Genomic DNA, 24159 nt, shown 5'->3' with positions numbered 1-24159 from the left:
GGGGATGCATAAGGTCCTTGCTATATCAAGTTGCAAACACGTTTTGTATAAAGTTCTAAACATGTTTTAGCACATTTATTTTGGGAAATCAAGTGCTTAGTCCACAAATTTTTATTTTTACTGTACAAAATAGAACCTACTATAAAATAATATTTACTCCAAAATTTCATTATTTCCGGCTGTCAGTCTTTTTATAACATGACAGAGGTCCTACTAAAAAGAGTTATTTCAGTCTAATCTAAATAATTTCAATCTAATCCATATCTGAAATGTGTTTTATCTCATCTTTCATATCTTTAATCTCAGCTCGGACTGTTGTTAAATTAGATATTTTCTCTTTTAAGAAAGCAATTTCTTTCTCTCTCTGTTGTAAGTCAGTAACCAGTCTCCCAATGCGTAGTGTTAAATCATTTACCAATGGTTCCAAGCGGGAAAAATCCTTCTTTAGATTATACACCTTTGGTTTTAGATCATTTGCAAAAGTCACTGTCTTCAGGACTTTCACTCTGTCACTTTCTAAGCTTAAAAGCCTATCTGTGTGCTTGTTGAAATCACCCTGTAGCTCAGAAAGTATCTTCTTAACAGAATTAATTCTTTGTGAATTTTCAGACGCTGTCTTTCGGAGCATTGCTGTTCGGTCAATGCTACTTGAAAGAAGGTCACCTATGTTTTTGACTGTATTTTTTTCTACTTTTTCTATTTTATTTTCCAGTTCTTGTACAGAATCTGTCAATGATGTTACATCAGTTACTAAACCTGACATACGTCGTATGTCTGTTTTTATCGTTGTAATCTTGAGACCGACATCTTTTGCCATGGAAGTTGTACTTTGGTCTACTTTTGCAACATCTTGAGAAACAGTTGTCAGATTATTGTTCAGTATATCCTGCTTTTCGCTTATCCTGCTGGACCAGGTTTTCACTTCATAAATTTCCTCCTGTAGATGCTTTAGATGAGTAATTATTTGAAAAGCCTTCAATTGTTCTATGATAGCTTCAGACTTCTGACACTGTAAGAAAATATAGTACCAGAATAATTAAATTGATTAAAAACAATGTTTAAGATACAACTTAAATTTTAGGTGTCATTTTAAACTATAAAGTTACTACTCTTCTGGAAAGCGTTTGGTAAAAGATGCATTGTGTATTGGTAATGAATAGGAAGGAAAACATTAAAGAAATTTCACATTACTACAAATGGCATTTTCCAGTTCTTTTTGCACCTTCAGTCCTTAGTATAGAGACAAAATGAGCTCAATGAGGGACAATGACGTTTTTTCAGTTGCTGGAGAAGGGAGGAGGAAGCCACCTGTACGTAGGTACGTGTGTGTGTGTGTGTGTGTGTGTGTGTGTGAGTCGTTCATTCGTGTCTGACTGTGACCTCATGGACTATAGGTGGCCATGCTCCTCTGTCCATGGAATTCTCCAGGCAAGAATACTGGAGTGGGTATCCATTCCCTTCTCCGGGGGATCTTCCCGACCCAGAAGATCTCCTGGTCTCCTGCCTTGCAGGCAGATTCTTTACTGTCTGAGCCTTCAGGGAAGCCCCTCCTGCAGATGAGCTGTAGTAAATTTGAGAGGTCATACACTGCGAAGAGTTGACTCATTGGAAAAGACCCTGATGCTGCAGGGAGGGATTGGGGGCAGGAGGAGAAGGGGATGACAGAGGATGAGATGGCTGGATGGCATCACCGACTTGATAACACAGGAATTGGTGATGGACAGGGAGGCCTGGTGTGCTGTGATTCATGGGGTTGCAAAGAGTCGGACACGACTGAGTGAACTGAACTGAACACTGCTGACACTATGTATAAAATAGGTAACTAATGAGAACATACTGTGCAGCTAAAGGAACTGTACTTTCTACACTGTGGTGATCTGTATGGAAAGGAAGTCCAAAGGGGAGGAAAGTGGCTGATGCATTTTTCTGTACATTTGAAACTATCACAACTATACTATACTTCAGTAGAAATTAATTAAAAATAAATTGGGGGGATCAAGACAACATGACCTCTGAAACACAAGTTTGTTTGTAGGTATAACAAGTGCCAGAATGAAGGGACTTTATTGTCGACTAACTTTCATGAAAACTTTTTTGGAGTATTGAACTAATTCCATTTAATTAGTAATCTCTGGAGAAGGCAATGGCGACCCACTCCAGTCCTCTTGCCTGGAAAATCCCATGGATGGAGGAGCCTGGTGGGCTGCAGTCCATGGGGTTGCTAAGAGTTGGACATGACTGAGCGACTTCACTTTCACTTTTCACTTTCATGCACTGGAGAAGGAAATGGCAACCCACTCCAGTGTTCTTGCCTGGAGAATCCCAGGGATGGAGGAGCCTGGTAGGCTTCTGTCTATGGGGTCGCACAGAGCCAGACACGACTGAAGCGACTTAGCAGCAGCAGCAGCAGTGATCTCTAAGTTCCTAGTATGTTGTTAGGCATGTGAAGTCTGAGGGACATAAAGATGAGCACAGCTTCAGCTGTGGCTTCAACTCAGTTCAGTAGTTAAATAATAGAGATGATGGATGTGTAAAAACAAAACAATACACAAACAATTATCTCCAAGGTTCTAAAATTCCATGATTCCAAATACAAGTCATTCTCACCTTTTTGGTTTTTCAATGCCATCATCCTTCCCCACCTTCCATTGAAAATTGATGTCTCTAAACTGTTTTGGTTTAACTTGGACACATTTAGCTGATGACCATTTTGAGCCATACAACTGCCTGGAAAAACTTGAAGTTGTTATTTTTGTTGTTGTTGTTGTGTATATGTGTTATATAGTGGTTTTGGGGAAGCTGAGTTATTGTTTTTTGAATATTTGAAGTTTTGTTGCATTGTGCTATTTAGTTAATAAAGTTAAGAGGAAAGGGGGCAAATTAAAGTGCTGATTATGGTGATAAGATGGGTAAGTATCATGAACAATACAAAATTAAAAATTAAAACACACATGCTCAGAATCCATCCATGTTGTCATAAACGGCAGGATATCCTCCCTTCTGGTGACTGAAAATATAAACGTATTAAAGTATCATGCTGTGCACTTTAAATTTACACAATGTTATATGTCAAATTTATTTAATTAAAAAATAAAACACATGTCAGGCTTCAATTAAGTTTCAATCAGAAGATTCACTTATGCCTGTGTGCTGTGCTAAACTATGAAGAAAAAGAAATTAACAAATGTAAAATATATTGTCAAAGCCTGTGTCCAAACAGATATACATTGTGATTACATTGAAAAAAGGAATTCCATTTATAACATTAAGAGTCAGTTGTTCAACTTTAGCACATTTAACTTTCAGCTTGTTTCCTAGGAAAGCATTGTTTTAAAGTGGAAATTGTCTATAGTTTCCTACTAAAAATCAAAACCAGCTTCATTCAGCAACATTTACTGTGCTGATATGTACTAGTTTGATCAACAGTTTCTGCTTTCAGGAAGTTTGTCACTTATTTTGGGAAAGAAAAATAATTAAATAGATTATTTAAAATTCAGAAAAAATAAGGAATAAAAACCAAATATGCAGACTGAAAATTTTTTTTAAAAATATGCAGTTTATATATATGGAATTTAGAAAGATGGTAACAATAACCCTGTATACGAGACAGCAAAAGAGACACTGATGTATAGAACGGTCTTTTGGACTCTGTGGGAGAGGGAGAAGGTGGGATGATTTGGGAGAATGACATTGAAATATGTATAATATCATGTATGAAACGAGTCGCCAGTCCAGGTTCGATGCACGATACTGGATGCTTGGGGCTGGTGCACTGGGATGACCCAGAGGGATGGTATGGGGAGGGAGGAGGGAGGAGGGTTCAGGATGGGGAACACATGTATACTTGTGGCAGATTCATTTTGATATATGGCAAAACCAATACAATATTGTAAAGTTAAATAAAATAAAATTAAAAAAAAATTCTTAAATTAAAAAAAAATATGCAGTTTAAAGTCGGCAAGTTTTTTCCAAAATAATTGTATTTCTTCTATATGTTTTTTATGAATTGTCTTTCTTAAATTGCATTTGCCTGGTTCACTCAGGTAATCTGCTAGAGTTATTTTGGTTACATTAATTTAGTTCTACTTAATGCAAATAAATATTTAGTATGCTTGGACTATTATTTTTATGGAGGCTTAAAAAAGGAGCAGTCATATAGTTGCAAAAAAATGACAAGCTGAAATGGGGCAGTAAAAAAGTTAATTCAAAGCCTCAATACCCCCTTCTCGCCCCATCATATATATTTGGTTCCAAAATATATTTTAAGATTTTTCTCAATAGTTTTATGCAGTGTTGATTAGTGGTGGGGAAGGTGGCCCAAAGGTGGTGTTGTTTTTTTTTTTAATCTTGGTAAAGAAGTTAGATTGTGAAAATGTTATAGTGGGTATGACGGTAACGAATAGAAGGTGAAAGGAGAAGGCTTACTTTCATCTATTTCATTCTAGGTTTCATTTATTAATGTATCTATTCTGGTAGAGTAGATATAACTTAACAGTATTAAACAATGAAGACATCTCAGAAAGGGTTAACTTTATTCTTAGAAGTATTAGATCATTAAGAAACTGCTGGTAAGCTTCTTTGTTTCACTTGTCAGCTTATAAAAACAGTATATTATGAACTTCTATTGGTCTTCACTAAAATAGAAACTCAATACAGTATAGGAATAGCCTAGAAATTACTTCACTGAATTACGTTTATTATTACCTAACGGCTTGTTTAAGCTATTTGCCTAAGATGAACAGAAGAGTTGGAGTCTATCAGCAGCTCAAAAGATTCACCCAGTAATTTAAATATTTACTAATATTCCTAGTCTTATCACATAAACAAGGTACTAAGCTAGATGCTTTCAAATTGTGGTGCTGGAGAAGACTGTTGAGAGTCCCTTGGACTGCAAGGAAATCAAATCAGTCAATCCTAAAGGAAATCAACACTGAATATTAACTGGAAGGACTGTGACTGAAGCTGAGGCTCCAAAACTTTGGCTGCCTGGTAAGAAGAACCAACTCAATGGATAAGACCCTGATGCTGGGAAAGATTGAGGGCAGGAAGAGCAGATGGTTAGATAGCATCACTGACTCTATGGACATCTCTAGGAGATAGTGGAGGACAGAGAAGCCTGGCCTGCTACAGTCCATTGACTTGCTAAGAATTGGACACGACTTAGCAACTGAACAAGAAGCAGCAGCTACATGCTGCCCTGTAATGTTAAACATTGTCTTACTCTTCAAGCCAAAGCAACATGAGTCAAGGGAATGATTTTTGGATCCAATCAGCCTTCCAAAAACTTTGCTAAAGGATTTTTGAACCATACTAAGAGACCTGGAAATTTTATTGATCTCTAGAATTTAAAACCACTTAAAGCCAGAAGGGGCTTCCCAGCTGGCTCAGACAGTAAAGAATCTGCCTGCAATGCAGGGAAACCCAGGTTTGACCCCTGGGTTGAGAAGATCCCCTGGAGAAGGAAATGGTGACCTACTCCAGTATTCTTGCCTGGAGGAGCCCATGGATAGAGGAGCCTGATGGGTTATGGTTCTGCTGCTGCTGCTGCTAAGTCGCTTCAGTTGTGTCTGACTCTGTGCGACCCCATAGACGGCAGCCCACCAGGCTCCCCCGTCCCTGGGATTCTCCAGGCAAGAATACTGGAGTGGGTTGCCATTTCCCTCTCCAATGAATGAAAGTGAAAAGTCAAAGTGAAGTCGCTCAGTCATGTCCGACTCTTAGCAACCCCATGGACTGCAGCCTACCAGGCTTATCCGTCCATGGGATTCTCCAGGCAAGAGTACTGGAGTGGGGTGCCATTGCCTTCTCCGGGTTATGGTCCATGGGTTCATAAAAGTTGGACATGACTGAGTGACTGACACTGTACACTGTAAAGCCAGAAGAGATTTTAGAAATTATTTGGTACAATTCCCCCATTTTACAAATTAAAAAACTGAGCCTCCAGAGTGCCCCCAAAACAGAGTTAGTGGCAAAGCCTAGATTAAAAGATTCCAGTCTAAAGTTGTTTTCTCTTCCACTGCTTTCTCAGTCTTCCTAAACATCTATTGATTCCTTCTTACACCCAAGGCCCACATAATTTTAGGTCACATTTAAAACTTTTGAGGGACTTACATCTAGTTTAATGGCAACATACTCTTGCCTGGAAAATCCCATGGACAGAGGAGCCTGGTAGGCTGCAGTCCATGGGGTTGCTAAGAGTCGGACAAGACTGAGCGACTTCACTTTGACTTTTCACTTTCATGCATTGGAGAAGGAAATGGCAACCCACTCCAGTGTTCTTGCCTGGAGAATCCCACGGACAGAGGAGCCTGGTAGGAAGCCGTCTATGGGGTCGCAGAGTCGGATACGACTGAATCGACTTAGCAGCAGCAGCAGCAGCAGCCAGTAGTGGACACATTTGGCTGAATTACAGCTTTTTGAATTCTCAAGATAGTGCTACTGATAGCCGATTTCTTTTTTTTCCTCCTTTGTTGAACAGCAGCAGGTACAATGGGAGGTGAGCGGCCTCTGGAGTTGGACAGACTCAGCAGTAAGACTGTAATATTTGGAATCTTAATCTGTCTCCTCATTTGTAAAAGGGGTCTCATAGCTATCAAAGCTGTGGTGAGAATTTGCAATAACACATGCAAAGTGCCTCGCCCAGGGACAGGGACAGGGACAGGGTAGGTACTCAATATGCAGAGCTGTTAGGATGATGATGGACCGTGGGCCTCCTAGCAGTGGGACACATAATAGGCTCCAGAAGGCTGGTTCTGTCTTCCTCTGCTCTGTAAAGCTGGGATGGAGCATTTTGACTTGTGTGAAATTAATAGTTCATAGCTGAACTGAAACAGATGTTGGGTGAATTTGCAGAGCACACCAAATGTGTTTGGTGAATCTGGAGCATCATTAGTTTATAATGACATCATAATAATCTTTGCTCAAGATTATAGTCATACAAAGACCTACAATTAGATTAAAATTAAAATAATGCTATTGGGAATTCCCTGGTGGTCCAGTGGTTAGGACTCTGCACTTTCACTGCCAAGGGCACTGGTTCAATCCCTGGTCAGGGAACCAAGCTTTCCCAAAAGTCACACAGTATAGCCTGCCACCCTCCCCCGCCTCCCCCAAAAAAACCAAAAACGTTAACTTTGTATCTTACAAATTTAGTTTTCTATCAAACCGTACAGGCTAATAAATCAACATTTTTCATTGTAAAATATAAAAATTCACCTTTAGTCAATAGCTTCTCATCTTAACACAAAATTTAAGGAACTATTACTACAAATACACTTTTTTTTTGCAAACAAATAGGATTTATTACGGAGAAGGCAATGGCACCCCACTCCAGTACTCTTGCCTGGAAAATCCCATGGACAGAGGAGCCTGGTGGGCTGCAGTCCATGGGGTCGCTAAGAGTCGGACACGCCTGAGCGACTTCACTTTCACTTTTCACTTTCATGCATTGGAGAAGGAAATGGCAACCCACTCCAGTGTTCTTGCCTGGAGAATCCCAGGGACGGGGGAGCCTGGTGGGCTTCTGTCTGTGGGGTCGCACAGAGTCGGACACGACTGAAGCAACTTAGCAGCAGCAGCAGCAGCAGCAGGATTTATTAAAGAGAATTACAAAGCTCTCAGCATAGACACTGAGGGGGGTAAAGAGTCCCCCCAAATTCACTTTTAAACTTTTAAAAAAATTAGGTGCTTGTTTTGTAAGTGATTTATATGTGCTAATGAAAAAAATGACACAGTATTCTAGAAGAAACTGATATAAAATTTATTATTAATTACAAAGATACAAAAATGTGTCTCAGAACATGGTAATCTTCCTTAAAGGAAAGACTAATAATGTAGCTTAATATTTGATACATTAGGGAACTTTCTGAAATTTCAAGTATCTGTGTTAAATAAATGAATTTAAGAAACACAGGAAGACAAATTAGGTACATTTAAATCTCTATAATTACACTTTTTAATAGGAAAACACCTGAATAAAGGAATATATACATGTGTACATACATGTGCACAATATTTTCTCAAGAAATACTTGCAGAAGTGTAGCTTTCATATTCCTTGTAACTGTCACTATAGAGCTCAGTGACCACCTTATTTCCATTTTATTTTCTGTAACCATCACTATGACACATATTCTAGTTAATAATAAAGATGTATCAAATCTGGTGACACGCCAAAAAATAGGTAAATATATAAAACTGAAGAGTGCAAAATATCATATCCGTCCTGGCAGGATGGAGGCTGAAATGAAACAGTTTTGGCTAACTTTACAATCTGTTTTATGAGTGTGAAAATAAAACAAATACAATTTGCCAGTGCACACAGATAAGAATTTAGACATTCAGAAGTCAAGAAATTTAATGTTAAGATTCCAGAAATTAATGCTATGCTCCTTAATAGTAGCACTCTTTCAGGCTTACTTTTCTGGCTGTCTACTATAAATCTTCCTAATCCCAATGTAGCATTCATTTGGAACTTTTCCAAAAATGTACAAATTTACATAATAAAACCACCTGACCATACCTATCTTTTGTAGCTGACTGCTTTCAAGTTCTTTGTGTTTAATTCCACTGAAATTGCATTACAAAACTGGGACTATAGTTGGTTATTGGCAAGAAGAAACAAGTAAGAACTTTACTTCTGTGTGCAATTTTTGAAAATTAACTCAATTTTCAACTCCAACCTTGGACACTTTTTTTTCAGTTTCTTTCTTTCTTGAAGGATAATTGCTTTACAGAATTTTGTAAAGGTTTTCTGTCAAACCTCAACATGAATCAGCCATAGGTCTTGATACATCAGTTTACCAATAAAAGTCTTATGTGCCCCCCCAAACCTGTACATTTCTGATTATCATTATTGCAAAAATCTGTCTAGGCCTCCCCTTAATTTCACCTCAATATGTCCATGTTTTATTCCTTGTGACTCTACTATATAATTTTGTGTAAATTAAAATTTTGTGTATGCTGTACAGTAGAAACTGACACAACATTATAAAGCAACTATACTCCAATAAAGATTAATTTGAATATAAAATAAAAAAATAAAATCACTGCGTGAAACAAATTTGGTTGGGTGATTGGTTTGGGGACTCTAAAATAATGACATACTTTTAATTACCATAATTATCACATTATTTATCACTATGCTGCTTTTTCCTCTTTAAAATATGCCACAGGTTTATTGGTATATTTTTATTATAAGTAATTTATCTAATGATCATGTACTGAGCAAACTCAAGAGTCTGTAACACAGTTAGAACCTTAAAAAAAATAAAGGTATACAAAAATGTTCCCAAAGTCCATGCTTCAAAGGATCCACACTTAATTCAAAGGGATATTCTTTAAAAAGAACATGTTTACTCTTTTTTAAAAAAGTTCTTACAATTATCTGTAACAGTTTAGAACCTTAACAAAAAGTAAAAATGTTTCCCAGGCTCCTCAGTTTCCAAAAACTGCATAATCAATTCATTGCAAAGCACCCCAGGCATGTTTTATTTTGGACAAAATTGTCTGGATTCTTAGTCTGCAGTAAACTGCAACAGAAATGAAGAACTGGAGGAGGCAAACACATTACTGATCAACCTGATGGTAAGATCAGGTCAATGCAACACTTTTTCAGGTGACAGAAAAGGTATAAGGAAGAGACATTAAGATTTGAAAAATAGCAAACTGAGGTCATTGAGTAAGGAGATGAACACCTCTCAATAGCTCCTAGGAACATTAATATATTTGGGTCCAATATAACAGATGAAATTCATAATAATGTCCGTTAACTATTAGAAAGGGGATTCCCAAATGGTGCTAGTGGTAAAGAATCTGCCTTCCAACGAAGGAAACACAAGAGACTCAGGTTCCATCTCTGGGTCAGGAAGATTCCCTGGAATAGGAAATGGCAACCTGCTCCGGCATTCTTGCCTGGAAAATTCCATGGAAAGAGGAGCCTGTTGGGCTACGGTCCATGGAGCCACAAAGATTTGGACACATCTGAGAGATTGAGCAGACACACAATTATCAGAAAAACGTTTAAAAATATTAAGTATATACTTCAAAAAAGCAGAGAAACATTTTTAAAATATCTATTTAAAATGGTTAAAATGAAAAGTTTTATTGCTTAAAAAGATAAGGTTTGATTATTTGGATAATCCATTTTTGTGGTATCTCACTTACTCTCTAATAATTTAGGATAAAGTGAGGCATATGGAAATAAAAGCCTGGAGCTAATCAGCCTGTGCATAATAGTGTGGTTCATCAGAATAAATGCAGTGCATTTAGAAATCACTATCGATTTCTTTATTTTCTAGATTATATTCTTCTGGAGTCCCCTTTTCTCTTGTGCTTGAATATACTATAAAATCGTGAACTTTTCCTTTGAGAACATCCAGGTCATTCTGCATCTTTAAGATGCTATTGTCATACTGAATTCCTTCAAGGGTCTTCTGCATCTCCATGATTTCAGATACTGCTTTCAGCATATCATCTTCCATGTTAAACATCTGAAGGGTCAGGTCTTCCATTTTCTTTTCTGTCCCGATCAGATCCTGAGAGACTCTCAGAACAGAGCGAACAGCACTTTCAATTGTCGGCAAATGTGTCTTGCATTCTTCAACTTTGGGTTCGTAGCTGGAGAGTTTGTTAGTCAGGTCTTCATCTCTGGCAAAGAGAGCATGCTGCTCCTCCTCTAACTTCTCCACTGCTTTTGTGTCAGAGCCAAGCTGCTCCTCTACTCGCAGAAGATCCTCTTCTTCTTGTCTCTGTATAGTTCTAATATTTCTTACTGTGCTATCTTCCAAATCTTTTAGCCTTTCAGTGAGCAATTTTATTTCCTGTTCAGCTGAGTTAATTTGGACAGTGACTTGAGAATGTATATGTTTTGATTCTGATTTGAAAACGTCTGTATTAACATTCATTTCTTCTAGGCTTCTCTTCCAGAAATCTGTAACATTCTGGAATTTCTCATTAAGGCTTTTCATCTTTTGGGTGAGCATCTCTTCACTGGTTTGAATGTCATGCATGATTCTTTGGAGGGTGGCTACTTCCTGCTCAAACTGGGTCACCAAAGACATGGAGGATGTAGCTTCCTGCAGGATACTTTCAGTAGAGGCAAGCTGCATTTGTAACACAAAACAATTCCCAAGGCTACTTAATAACTTATTTATATTAGGGAAACACACTTTAGCAACAATGTGCCAAGTTCAAGTTCTGAAGATGTCTAAAATATCCAAGTACATCAGAATCATGAAGACAAAAATAACTATTACTTAATAGTTTTTAAAAAAAACATTTAAAACACATTTAATAGATTAGGGCTATGGTATAAAAATACAGCTGTTTCTCATCCCTTGGTATGCACCTGTGTGGGATTGGTTTCCCTGTGGATACTGAAATCCATGGATGCTCAAATCCCTCATATAAAACACTGTAAAATGGCACAGTGTTTGCGTATTATAAACTAAATCATCTCTACTTATAATTCCTAATACAATGCAAATGATATGTCAAGAGTTGCCAGTGAATGGCAAATTCATATTTTGTTTTCTTAAACTTTCTGGATGTTTTCTTTTCAAGTATTTTTTGATACACGATTGAACACTTGGATGTGGAACCTATGGATATGGAGGGCAAACTATAAACATTGGAACTTCTAATCCTTAATATTGATTATTTGTGCACTTTCAAATATTCCAAATAATGTTAAAGAAGCCTGAAATATATCACATTTCCTTCTTTTTTAATTCCAATGTAAATCAACTTAATTGTCATTTTAAGAGTTACTTGGCTTTTTAGAAACTGATTTAGTTATAAAATTTGTTAACTTTCCTAAGTTGTATCACTCTGGAAGACTTCCTGCCTGAAAAGAAATTTGTTGACTGAGTTTTTGCAGAAAAGGTACCAGAATCAGATCTTATAGCTATCACAAAGGCAAAAAGTTAATTAAAAGATCAGTTTACAGAGACAACTCATGTCAAATAGTAAAGTGTTCTAAGTATTTAAAAATTATGGTAAACAGCAAATATCTAAAAGTATAAATATCTAAATATCTATAAATTATGGTAAGGTCCTGGCATCTCCTAATATGTCCAGAATATAGAAGGACAAGGTTGAGGACCTCTTTTTTAGTCTACCCTCACACGGATAACAGCCTTAGAGACTACAGGAAGGCCTGGAAACAATCTTTAGTTCAGCAAATATCTGCAGCATGATGTTAAAGTTGCAGCACTGTACAAGACACAGTTCTGCCCATGTGCAGTTTAGTTTAATTGGAGAGAAAGTGAAGTTTACACGTGCTTAACAGGGAAAGAGTAATGGAAGCAATTACATAGGGTGTCCAAACTGAACTTCAGTGACCAAGGACAATATTATAGAAATAATATCTAATACCTGCTTCTAGTTACTTCCTCTAAATCATCCTACATACTACAGCCAGATTTAAGATGTTAAAAACTGCTGTGTACATCATGTGTGTGTGTGTGTGTTAGTTGCTTAGTCGTGTCTGACTCTTTGTGACCCCATGGACTGTAGCATGCCAGGCTCTTTTGTCCATGGAATTCTCCAGGCAAGAATACTGAAGTGGGTTGCCATTTTCTTCTCCAAATGTACATCATGCTGCTGCTGCTAAGTCACTCAGTCGTGTCTGACTCTGTGCAACCCCATAGACGGCAGCCCACCAGGCTCTCTGGTCCCTGGGATTCTCCAGACAAGAACACTGGAGTGGGTTGCCATTGCCTTCTCCAATGCATGAAAGTGAAAAGTGAAAGTCAAGTTGCTCAGTTGTGTCCGACTCTTAGTGACCCCATGGACTACAGCCCACCAGGCTCCTCCGTCCATGGGATTTTCCAGGCAAGAGTACTGGAGTGGGGTGCCATTGCCTTCTCTGGATGTACATCATGGTACAACATTAAAAAAACCTTACTACTTCCTCATACTCCTAGGAGAAACTGCCAAATTCTATAAACCCTATATATGCTATTTTCCTTCCACTTTGCCTAGCTAAGTTCTTTGCTTTGTTCAAGACTCAGGCCAGGCCTCAGCCCCTCAGTTCAGCTTTCCTTCATGGCCCTCACTCTGAGAGCCTGAACTCCTGTAGCACCTATTGTATTACATATTTACCATTTATTTGGCACTTAGCACATATAACTCAAGAATTCTTGAGTGTTCACTCTATACCAGACTTGAGTTAGACACTGAGTATAAAAATACAGATAAAGTACAGTCCTTGACTTCACAATTTGATAGGGGAGATAGCGTTTTGGATCTTCTGTCATGTATTCTGGATCCGTAATAAGATGTACTGAGTGTACTTTGTTTCACTATTAGGAACTAAGGATACAGAGAAAAAAGACAGCATTTGCTCTAAGGAGCAGTGAAGGAGACAAACGAATTAACAACAACTATAAAAATCACCGTAGATGATTATTTGTGTCATGTCAGAATTAGCACGGGGAGAAGGCATGCTTAGAGGAGAAATCAGAAGTCTGGAGGAAATGAAGAGGTTTAGACTCTCAAATCTGACTCTAATAGGCTGATAAATTAAACAGGTGAAGCTATGAAAGTTTCTAAATTCCTTAGAGAAAGAGACCATGTCTTATGCCTTTTTGTAGTGCTCATGTCTCAGGGTCTAAAGAACATGTTTCTTGATGTTTAGGAGGAAAAACATCCAGGAAACCTGGGTCTACCCCAGTCAGGACCTGAAACAGTTCCAGGTGATAGTTCTAGGTGACTGTTTGATTGTTCCCAAACAATGCATGAACAGTGTCATTCTGAAACTTTGTCTAAAAATTATTTTTAATGTACACATGCAGACATAATGTAAGTTCCTTTAAAAAGCAGTTCTGAGAAATACTTGTACATTGGTAACAGTATTATGTTTAGTTATCTTCTTAGCAGCACTTTGAAGAGACAAGCTTATCTTTATCCAAGGTAATTTCTTGTTTGGGTTTCCCAAGTAGAGATAGTGGTAAAGAACCCTGCCTGCCAATGCAGGAGACATAAGAGACACTGTTTCAATCCATGTGTCGGGAAGTTCACACAGAGGAGGACATGGCAACCCACTCCAGTATGCTTGCCTGGAGAATCCCATGGACAGGGGAACCTGGCGGGCTATAGTCAATAGGGTCACAAAGAGTTGGACACGACTGAAGCGACTTTGTACACATGCAAGATAATTTCCTGTTTAGGCTGTTCACCAGAGTTTCACTATAACCTAGAGGCAGTATAACCCAGGAGACCCCAAAGACAAGATCAACTTTTCAGGATAATAAAGGTCTCAAGATTTAATCTGCAATTAATGAGTGACTGGTGCTCACACCAGTCATGTCTGACTCTTTACAACCCTATGAACTGTAGCCCACCAGGCTCCTGTGTCCATGGGATTTTCCTGGCAAGAATACTGGAGTGGGTTGCTACATTTCCTGTATCACAGGCACATTCCTTACCGCTGAGCCACCGGGGAAGTCCTGGAACACCACAATAGTTAGCATTTATGGGCTGTGAATATATTTTAATAGTTTTTCATTTTTAAAAAAAGTTAAATTCTTAAATTTATTACTGCTTGAAAGTTTTCAAAGAGTTTGCATGTATATTGTATCTCATTTGATTTTAATAAAAGTTTTGTTACTCTCATTTAACAAGTGATGAAATAGAGGGCAAGAGAAGTTAAAGTGATTTTTCCCAGGTCACACAGTTTTGTGAGAACCCACGTCTAGCTGTTTTCCCTCCTACTGTATTAAGCTGGCCTTTAGGGGCCTGCTTTGTAAAGAGGCAGCTATTGTTAAAGTACTCCTAGGGCAGATTGGGAGAGAAAGAGCTATGTGAAGATGGAATATTTCTTGAATCCTAGAGTGATATTTTAAATATCTGTTTCAAAAGCATTTATTTATTTACTTTTAATTGAAGTATAATTGATTTACAATTTTATATTAGTTTCACGTGTACAACATAGTGATTCAATATTTTTATAGATTATACTCCGCTTGAAGTTATTACAAAGTAATGGCTCTATTTCCCTGTGCTGTAAAATATATTCTTGTTGCTTGAAAAATCTTTTTAATTGCTGCCAAATTTTTTCATTTAAAAAGGAAATCTTTGGGACTTCTCTGGCAGTTAAGACTCTGAGCTTCCACTGCAGGGAGCAAGGGTTCAATCCTTGGTCAGTAAATGAAGATCCTGCATGCTGTGTGACATGGCTGAAAAAAAAGGAAATCTTTCTTCAGTAGCATTTAAGTACATGAAGTTTCTATTTCCTGGAATTTCTCTATCATGTTTGCTCTGATTAGAGGGCCCTAGATAACTATTTTGGAGAAGGCAATGGCACCCCACTCCAGTACTCTTGCCTGGGAAATCCCATGGACGGAGGAGCCTGGTGGGCTGCAGTCCATGGGGTTGCTAAGAGTCGGACACAACTGAGTGACTTCACTTTCACTTTTCACTTTAATGCATTGGAGAAGGCAATGGCAATCCACTCGTGTTCTTGTCTAGAGAATCCCAGGGATGGGGGAGCCTGGTGGGCTGCCGTCTATGGGGTTGCACAGAGTCGGACACGACTGAAGTGACTTAGCAGCAGCAGCAGCAGATAACTATAATCATATTTCATCTTGAGCTCTAGGTCAAAATACAAACTCTTGCAACACCTTTCCAGAGGCCCCTAAACTCATGCTCCATGCAATTCACTGGCATGTGTGAAGGATAATTTTCATCCATGATTCTTTTCTGCTGGGGGATTTTAGGCTCCTTCTGTGCATCAGGTGGCAGGAACTTAGGCCATCTATTTAATTTCTATTTTTGCAACATCCTTGCTTACCCTGGTGCCAAACACAAGTCCTTTTCTACCTTATGACAGGAGTAAAGGTTTAGTGAATGAATAAAAGAGAAAAGCAAGCCATATTTCCCAATGACAGCTTGGTCCCTGGTGGCCAGACAAGGCCCACCTGATGCCTCACTGGTTGCACCTGCCCCTCTTTTGAGACAACTAGGTAGTAAAAAATTTTTTTATCTGTCTCACATTTCTAAAAATCACAGTAATAATGCATTTGCATTTACAGCTTGAAGAACTACAACATAGATTTGGATTATAATTTTCATTTGGCTATAATCAATATTTATTTTACGTTTGTTGTTGTTAGTCACTAAGTTGTGTCCGACTCTTTTGTGACCTCAGGAACTGTAGCCTGCCAGGCTCCTCTGTCCATGGCATCTCCCAGGCAAGAATACTGGAGTGGATTGCCATTTCCTACCCCATGGAAACTTCCTGACCCAGAGATAGAACCCGTATCTCCTGAATTGCAGGCAGACTCTTTACCAGCTGAGCCACTGGGGAAGCCCCTTGTTTTAGGTTAGTCATTCTTATATGCATATGAATATGTATATACTTACCAAGTAGAAATAAAACAAAAACCAGTGGATCTTTGCCCAACAAGAGCTACTCCTATTCTAAGTTTATACCTAAAAATCAATTATATTTTCAGCGCCCTAGACACTTGATATTTAAATAGAAAGTTGAGGTCACATCAATATAAGAAGATTGGTCCTTTTAAACAATAACAGTTGTTATATATTAAGAAAAGTCTTGTCCTTTCAAAATGTAATCTAAAGTTAGCTTAGACTGAAGGGAGAATGTGAAGAAGCAGGAAAAACAGCAACGGTTAAAGTACTAATGGTCTAAAAGGCAGGAAGAAAGAATTTATGAATAGGGTAGAAGGGTGGCAATGGGGAATAAAAATAGTAAAATCTCTCCAAATATGTCAATTAATAATTACCTTTTCTGAAATTAAACTGATTTTACTTTGAAGCCCTTGGAATTCACTGGTTTCCATCTTCAGTAACTGGTATTGGTTTTCCACCTTTGCAAACTTTTCTGACTGCTGAAATACAAACCTAGAAAAGGTGAAAAAAAAGTCATTATTTTCTAATTCATACCCACTAAAGTCTGAATGTTAAAGCAGTATTTTTGCCCACTTCTGGTAAGGACAACATAAATTCTGGTATAGGTAGTTTATTTCAACAAACATGAGTTTACTTCAGCAAACATTGGGAGAGCTTGATGTGTAGTTGGGTACTGGTTTAATCGTACATGTAAAAAAGAGTGAAACACTGCCCTTCTTCAAGTTTACAGCTCAGTAAGTGAGATGGGGTAACATCTGTAATAGAAATTACCCGCAAGAAACATTTGGAAGAAAGAAATAATGAATTATTTAGAGTGAGATATGTAATCTCTACTATTTTTTTGAGGTGATATTTGAGTAATATCTAGAAAATAAGTGTTTTACACTGAGATGTAGGAGAAGCAAAAGTTATCTAAGTTAAAAAAGCATTTTAAAATAAAACTATAGGAGAAGAGAAAAAAAGCAGTGGAGTGGAAGAGAGAGGTGATGATTATTAGAAGTCAAAATATATCAGGTGTCAAAACTGAAAACAGGAATCATTGTCCATGTGACAATAGAACACATAGGCTTTTCAAGGTGTATAATATGTGCAGTTGATTATACTCTAAATTATGAGCTGCAAATGTTCTTTAGATGCCAATCTAAAATTGGAATGTATTCTCCATCTGGTAAAGGGTAGAAGCACACAAAAAATTATCCCAATCTTAAAAACAATAAATAATCTTTTGTTTGTAAGGACTTGAAATGACCAGACACAAAAGGAATGTTTTGGATCTAGCACCATTTTGGTTAAGCTATTTAGACTCAATTCTTTGGGCCCAGAAAAAGCAGCGGCTAAAATTCTTTGTGTATTTATTGTTATCAAATCACCAACCCGATGGACATGAGTCTGAGCAAGCTCCAGGAGTTGGGGATGGATGGGGAAACCTGGCAAACTACAGTCCATGGGGTCACAGAGTTGGACATAAATCTGAACTGAACTGAGTCATCAAAAAGCAGTGGCACAGGGAATTCCCTAGTGGTCCAGTAGTTAGGACTCAGCGCTCTACTGCTGAGACCCGGGGTTCAATCCCTGGTTGGGGAAGTAAGATCTCAAAAGCGGCAAACCCTGTGGTGTGGCAAAATAAAAAAGCAGTGGAGCAAAACCATAGGAACCGGAAGTGAAGTGACAGTCGCTCAGTCATGACCAATTCCTTGTGACCCAGGCCAGAATACTGGAGTGAGTAGCTGTTCCTTTCTCCAGGGAATCTTCCCAACCCAGGGATCAAACCCAGGTGTCCCACACTGCACATAGATTCTTTACCAGGTGAGCCACAAGTGAAGCCCAGTAGGAACTGGAGGAGTGACTTAATCAGAGTATGTGGGTTGGTGGTTCAAAAGCTTCAGTGCATATTGGAGTCACCTGGCAGCTTTAAAAATGTGTAATGTCTAGGTCCTACCACAGAAATTCAGACTTAGTTGATTTGGGATGTGACTTAGACATTATAAATTTTCAAACCTCCCAGCCAAGTTGAGAATGACTAATTGACACTATTGTAAAAACAGTGGAAGACAGAGTGAAAGACAAACATTTAAAGATTCTGAAACTCAATGGAGAGGTGAAAGACTTCTGAGTTTTGTGAGTCAAACTCATAGTCATCATTAGGCTGTTACTTAAAACTGTACAAAAGTAAAATGGATTTTTTTGTGTTTTTAAACAAGTGTTAACAATGTTGGATGAAATAAATTTCTTTCGATAACGGCAAATATTTATCCTGAGATAAGTGATTTAAGTAAGCAAGCCCAGGTTGCATAATTAGTACAGACTGACTTCTCCTGTGTGTTAATATGAACTTTTAAACAAAACTTTTAGTTGTTAGAAAACACTATTATCCTAATTTCAAAGCTCTTTTCTGATTGGCTATTTCATTGTTGGCTTTTAAGAGACCAGTAGACAGAGGGGAAGAACAAAGACCACTCTAAAGAAAAGCCTAATTTCAGGAATTGGTTTTATCATCCATTACTCCATAGTGTTAACTCATGGATTTGTTCTATAGATCAATATGTTCATTTAGAATAAAATCATTATAGAGGGAACTTTTTGTGAAGGTTGATCCATTAAAATTCATTACAGGACTTCTCATTTTATTTAATCTTTTTAATGTTATCTCTGCACGTCTCAAAATCTCAAATATTAAGCAAAAACGTGAAGAAAACTTTATCATATGAATGATCATTTCTGATGATAATTTGCCGTTTTTTTTCCCCATAGTTAGCTTCTCACCAAAATGGAAAAAAATTCACCATTTCTACATATGAATAATGCATATAAGAAAAAAAAGGCATAAAGTTTATTTAGTGTGTAATGAAAATAATCAACAGTGGTCTGTATGATGCTGAGTTAAAATACATTTCTTTTTTGGCCACATCCCATGGCATGAGGGATCTTAGTTCTCCAACCAGGGATGAACCTGAGCCCCCTACAGTGGAAGCGCAAAGCCCTAACCACTTGACCACCAGGGAATTCCTGGTTTATTTTTCACTTAGAAGTGCCAGACACTATTCTAAGAGCTTTATAAATATTAACTCATTTAACATTAAGGAAGAGGATGATTTTCTAGAAGCCAAAAATATACACTGAGAGAAGGTGCTTTCAATTCTGAAACAGTAATTTTTGAAACTGGCATCCGGATTAGTGCCCAAGGTGCTTTATTTTGTTTTAGGGATTTTCAAACAGGAGCAGTTCAAAACCTCCTTACTCCCATCTTCCTTCCCTTAGATAAGACAACAGGGTCTGCTAAGGGCTAGGAGAAGAAAGAAAATGATTATACACAATTCTGGGCTAGGGATTTCTATTTCTAGAATCTTGGCCTGTTTGTGGATTAATACTAAAGGTGGACAGCACATCATACTGGTTGAATGTGAAGCTGAGCAACTTCGGCTCTGCTATTTGCTAGCTGTACAACCACCCCGGGCAAGTTATTTAACTTACCTTTGCTAGTTTCCTCATCTGTAAAGTGGGGATTAGGGTGTTGTAGAGATTAAATAGGTTTATAAAGTTCTTACAGTTCCTGGAACATAAAACATCAACTATTCTCTTTAAGTACCTTGACTTTTTCTTTTGAATTGCTTTCTGCACCTGCGTTTCCCATCTTCAGACAAGCCAAGAGTGGTAAAATAGATCAGGGCTCTCTTCTACTTACACTTGATATCATTAGAAGCTCCAGGTCTGTTTGAAGCAGCCTTGGGTTTACAGCCAACAAAGGATGGAATGAATGGATGAGATCCACTAAAAGTAAGCACTCTCTTACCCTATGTTTTGCGGCCTCTTTTCACTATCATAGTTAAGGATTTTATTTTCTATTTTTATCTTTTTTTTTGGTTAAGGATTTTAAAGGTCTGGATATAGAGGAAAAGGCCCTAGATGAACTGGTTACCTTAGTGTGAAAGTGAAAGTGAAGTCGCTCAGTTGTGTACGACTCTTTGTGACCCGTGGACTGTAGCCCACCAAGCTCCCCCGTCCATGGGATTCTCCAGGCAAGAATACTGGAGTAGGTTGCCATTTCCTTCTCGTACCCTAGTATAGGCCTTAACAAAAAGAATCTTTCTGACTCCTTCATAATCTACTGCAGTTTACAGAGGTCTCATATAGATTCAGGGCCCTTAGGAATAAACCATGCATTTCCTTGTGTTGGCAGACAGCTGATTGAGGATATATATACATATACAGGATTTTCTCTGGCTGTGTTTCAATTAGTAATAAGAGGCAACCCACAAGAAGCTATTATCATGAACCCTCTGCAAGCAAGGGAGTTCCAGGGCCACTACTACGGTCAGTACCCATTTAGCCATGTTTCATACCACCACTTCATTTTAACATAATATTGAAAGTTCAGGAAAACAATGACCATATTCCATTAAAAAAAAATCAAGACAATTAAAGGATACCTCTGTCTTTTAAACTCTACTAATGACAACAAAAGCTGAAAAATGGAGTTAGCCAAGATTTTGCTGTATAAATGATTTATAAAGTTGTATTAGTTGATAGAGGAAAAAAAAATCCTGAATTATCCGATTGTTGAAAGAGCTTTTGACTTTTGATACATAATTATCACAAATGCTATGGCAAACTTTTATAAAAGCAATTAGAGAATCTGTTTAAATTTCCAGAAGAAACCTAAAATTTTACAATGGAACTTCTAGTTGACTAAATTTCTGTGTAATAAGATAAGCTTTTAAGACTTTGTGTCTTGTTTAGTAACTTCATAACCTTTAAAAACTTTTTGAAAGCATAAAGTCTTCAATACTCTTATCTGGAAAATTTCCTTAAATAATTTATAAATGAGGTATGCAAACCCAACATTCAGGCCCTACAGTCCTGAGCAACTCTTATCTCCATCTTATTGTTAAGCTGACATCAGCACTGTATTTAACTGAGAAATGTTTAAGTACCACCATTTTATTATGCATTGTCTCTGCTTCTTTTCCAAACAAGGATCCAAAGACTAAAGGTTTGAAGATACTGACATAGTGATGCCTTGAAATCCTCCTTGGACAATACAAGGGTTCAAATCTCTGCCCTAACTTAGACTCACTCCTAAGCTGTATTGAGGCACACATATTCAATTTTGTATATAAATAACTAGGACACTGTCAGTACAGTAAGCATTTTCAATAGAACGATCTTTAGGTGCTAATCCTAGTGCTAAAAATATCAGTGGCTTAGTTATAATTCCAGTGTGCTTTTTAGTATTTTCAGATTCTAAATATTTTTAGAAAATTTTTCCTAATGTCTTAATAATTTGTTATTCCCAAATTTATCACGAATAGCTATTTGCTATAGTGACTGAATTTATACTTTAACTCTTGTGGCAAAAGATTTCACCAGAGCAATAACAATCATTGAATTTGCCCATTTTAGAAATAATCTTTGAGCATTGTTTTATTATGTTGCAGACACAGTTCAAATAAAATCTTCCTACTGGAATATAACTTGTTTCTTTATTGTAGGCACTAACAGTAAATTCCTGAGCTGAAGTGTCTGCTTTTCAATAGCTTTTTCCTTTATAGATTCCTATTAGTGTGCCTTCCCAGGATAGTAACTAAATTATTGAAAAGCTGAACATTTTCTGAAGTAATTTATCTCATATGAATATGAATCTCTGGATAGTTAATAAGAATTAATGAATTCAGTAACTAAAACCAGTTGTTTTAGGTTCCAGAAAGAAGCAACCTATATATTTTAGCCTACTAAGTTCTAGTTCTGAGTAACTTTGCCAGCACAGTTTTTGATTTACCCAAAGAAACTCATGCATTTTAAGACATAAAACCAGTTTATTTAAAATAGTAAATTCTGTACATTTAAGATCAAAATATTCTATAAACAAATATATTAGTAAGATAACAATTTATCTCTTTGAAGAGAATATTTAATAATCAACATTTCACTTTATTGTATTAGTAACATTTTACTGACTTCGACTCAGGATGAGTGATTAGTATACTTCAAAATTTACTAGCATAAATCTAGACGAAAAGGACATCTGGGGTCGCTTCTAGAATCCAATTACTCTTGAACACTAATAACTATCTTCTAAATACTTCAAAAATCGGTGGAAAATGGAGGGAAACTCTAAAGCATCAGTCGCGTTATTAAAGTGAAAGAGGTAAATCCTAAAGGATATGGTTGAGGAAAATAAGTTGGTTGTAAGGTTATTTCTTAATATTCATTTTTCCTATGACATCAATATATCGCTATTTGCTTGGTTTAAAAACTATATATATGTACTTTTAGGTGAACACAATTTCTATACTTTTGTAGTTTTCCAATACTAAAATTCAATCTGTAACAGGAATAGACTTTGAACGCATGCACATTGATTCAAATATGAGCACTCCTCCAAAATTTGTTATCAAGAACGTTGGTTCTTTAAGATCATAATGAATTTTTTTTTCAAGTTGTAAACTTTGCCACAAGGCATTGATGGGGTGGGGCAAATTTGTCCCAAATGCACAGTGGACAGGAAGTAACGTGTTATAAAAACGGGAACTCTTCAGTCGTGAAGAATGCGCTTAATGAAGTTTGGCCGAATGTACGTTTCTTAATGGTCAAAGTGAGTGAAAGTGTTAGTCGCTCAGTTGTGCCCGACTCTTTGGGACCCCACGGACTGTAGCCCACCAGGTTCCTCTGTCCACGGGATTCTCCAGGCAAGAATACTGGAGTAGGTTGCCATTCCTTTCTCCAGGGGATCTTCCCAACCCAGGTCTCCTGCACTACTGGCAGATTCTTTAGCATCTGAACCACCAGGGAAGCCCCTTAATGGCTGCCTCATTCCCAAATATTAGCCTCAATTCCAGTTGGGCGATCAGGCACGCAGGCAGTACAAGAAATGAGCGAAAGGGAAAATAAAAGCTGGGCCGTCCTTTCTTTGGGGTTGATGCAGAGAAACAGAAGCGGCAAGTTTGGGAGCTGGAGGTCAGCAGGATGCCGAGCAGTGCGGGGCTGGGGCAGAGGCGGGAGCCCAGACACGGCCCAGCGGCCTCAGACCACTTACCAGGCCAGGCCCAGGCATGTCCCCAGCGACAGCAGGCTCACGCCGGTCCGGGGGTCGGCCCAGCCCCTGCCTCCACCACCCCGAGCCTCGGGACTCTTCCCGCCCTCGCTCCGCTTCTCAGGCTCCGCCGGGGCTCCCTTCGTCCCCGACTTCTTCCGGCTTTTCACCTCGGACATGTCTGGAGGTCCCCAGGAAAAAGAGGGACGCCTCTACAACCTTGGGTAGCGGGACGTGGCCGCCTCAGCCTCTGCGAGAAGGCTCGGCGCTAACCGCGCCCCCTTCTAGACTTGGCACCGCCCAGAAGCCAGCCCCCTTTCCCTCCCTCCCGGCCATCAACTCGCTGCTCCACAGCGTCTCCCAGCCACCCGCTATCGAGTCCCTTCAGGTGGAAGGTGAAAAATGACGTGGCTCAGTCGTGTCCCACTCTTTGTAACCCCATGGACTGTAGCCTACCACGCTTCTCTGTCCATGGGATTTTCCAGGCAAGACTACTAGAGTGGGTTGCCATTTCCTTCTCCAAGTGATTTTCCCGACCCACGGATCGAACCTGGGTCTCCCGCATTGTAGGCAGACGCTTTACCGTCTGAGCCACCAGGGAAGTCAGGTGGGGTAGGGGGCATCCCTAGGTCGCCAAACCGCTGCTTTAGGAATGCAAGCCTGAGGATACCGTGGCTCCCGGGCGCGTTCTGGACGTCAGGACGCCAAGGGGCGGGGCGGGGCCGCGCGCGCCACGTCGAGCGCGCCGCCGCCTGG

The 24159-nt window shown here is 38.5% G+C and overlaps 2 protein-coding genes and 1 non-coding gene across 6 annotated transcripts in view; 2 read left to right on the top strand and 1 right to left on the bottom strand.

Annotated features, from left to right (window-relative positions):
• Positions 1-95: 95 nt before the first annotated feature.
• IKBIP (IKBKB interacting protein) lies at positions 96-24076 on the bottom strand. 3 transcript variants are annotated; one of them, XM_055576495.1, is made up of 4 exons: positions 23954-24076; positions 23407-23622; positions 16748-16865; positions 7738-11101 (listed from the first exon to the last, which is right to left on the bottom strand). In XM_055576495.1, the coding sequence occupies exons 2-4, from the start codon at positions 23580-23582 to the stop codon at positions 10265-10267; spliced, it is 1131 nt and encodes a 376-aa protein (XP_055432470.1). In that variant the 5' UTR covers positions 23583-23622; positions 23954-24076; the 3' UTR covers positions 7738-10264. The 3 variants fall into 3 exon arrangements, with proteins under 3 accessions (XP_055432485.1, XP_055432470.1, XP_055432479.1); XM_055576504.1 differs by having other exon boundaries at positions 23987-24074; XM_055576510.1 differs by lacking the exon at positions 7738-11101 and adding an exon at positions 96-1009 and having other exon boundaries at positions 23407-24019.
• Positions 6984-7056, top strand: TRNAE-UUC (transfer RNA glutamic acid (anticodon UUC)). The gene has a single exon. It is a non-coding gene; the product is annotated as a tRNA-Glu (tRNA).
• The window catches only part of APAF1 (apoptotic peptidase activating factor 1), a 101171-nt gene continuing 100774 nt past the window's right edge, over positions 23763-24159 (top strand). The window contains exon 1 of one of the 2 annotated variants that reach the window (XM_055576480.1): positions 23763-23888. The gene's annotated coding sequence lies outside the window, so the exon portion shown is untranslated. Of the gene's footprint in view, positions 23903-24159 lie in introns of both variants that reach the window. The other variant, XM_055576472.1, reaches the window with a different exon arrangement.

The sequence above is a fragment of the Bubalus kerabau genome, chromosome 1, assembly GCF_029407905.1.
Source record: "Bubalus kerabau isolate K-KA32 ecotype Philippines breed swamp buffalo chromosome 1, PCC_UOA_SB_1v2, whole genome shotgun sequence".
NCBI classification, from domain to species: domain Eukaryota; kingdom Metazoa; phylum Chordata; class Mammalia; order Artiodactyla; family Bovidae; genus Bubalus; species Bubalus kerabau.
The sequence above is the reverse complement of the archived record's forward strand: the minus strand, read 5'-3'. Positions and strand labels throughout refer to the sequence as shown.

Excerpts from the sequence above, each read along its gene's own strand:
- IKBIP (XM_055576495.1), bottom strand. The coding sequence starts at position 23,582 with ATGTCCGAGGTGAAAAGCCGGAAGAAGTCGGGGACGAAGGGAGCCCCG. Across the intron at positions 16,866-23,406 it reads ACATGCCTGGGCCTGGCCTG|GTTTGTATTTCAGCAGTCAG; the intron begins GTAAGTGGTCTG and ends CACCTTTTCTAG. Across the intron at positions 11,102-16,747 it reads TCAGTTTAATTTCAGAAAAG|CTTGCCTCTACTGAAAGTAT; the intron begins GTAATTATTAAT and ends TTACAAATGCAG.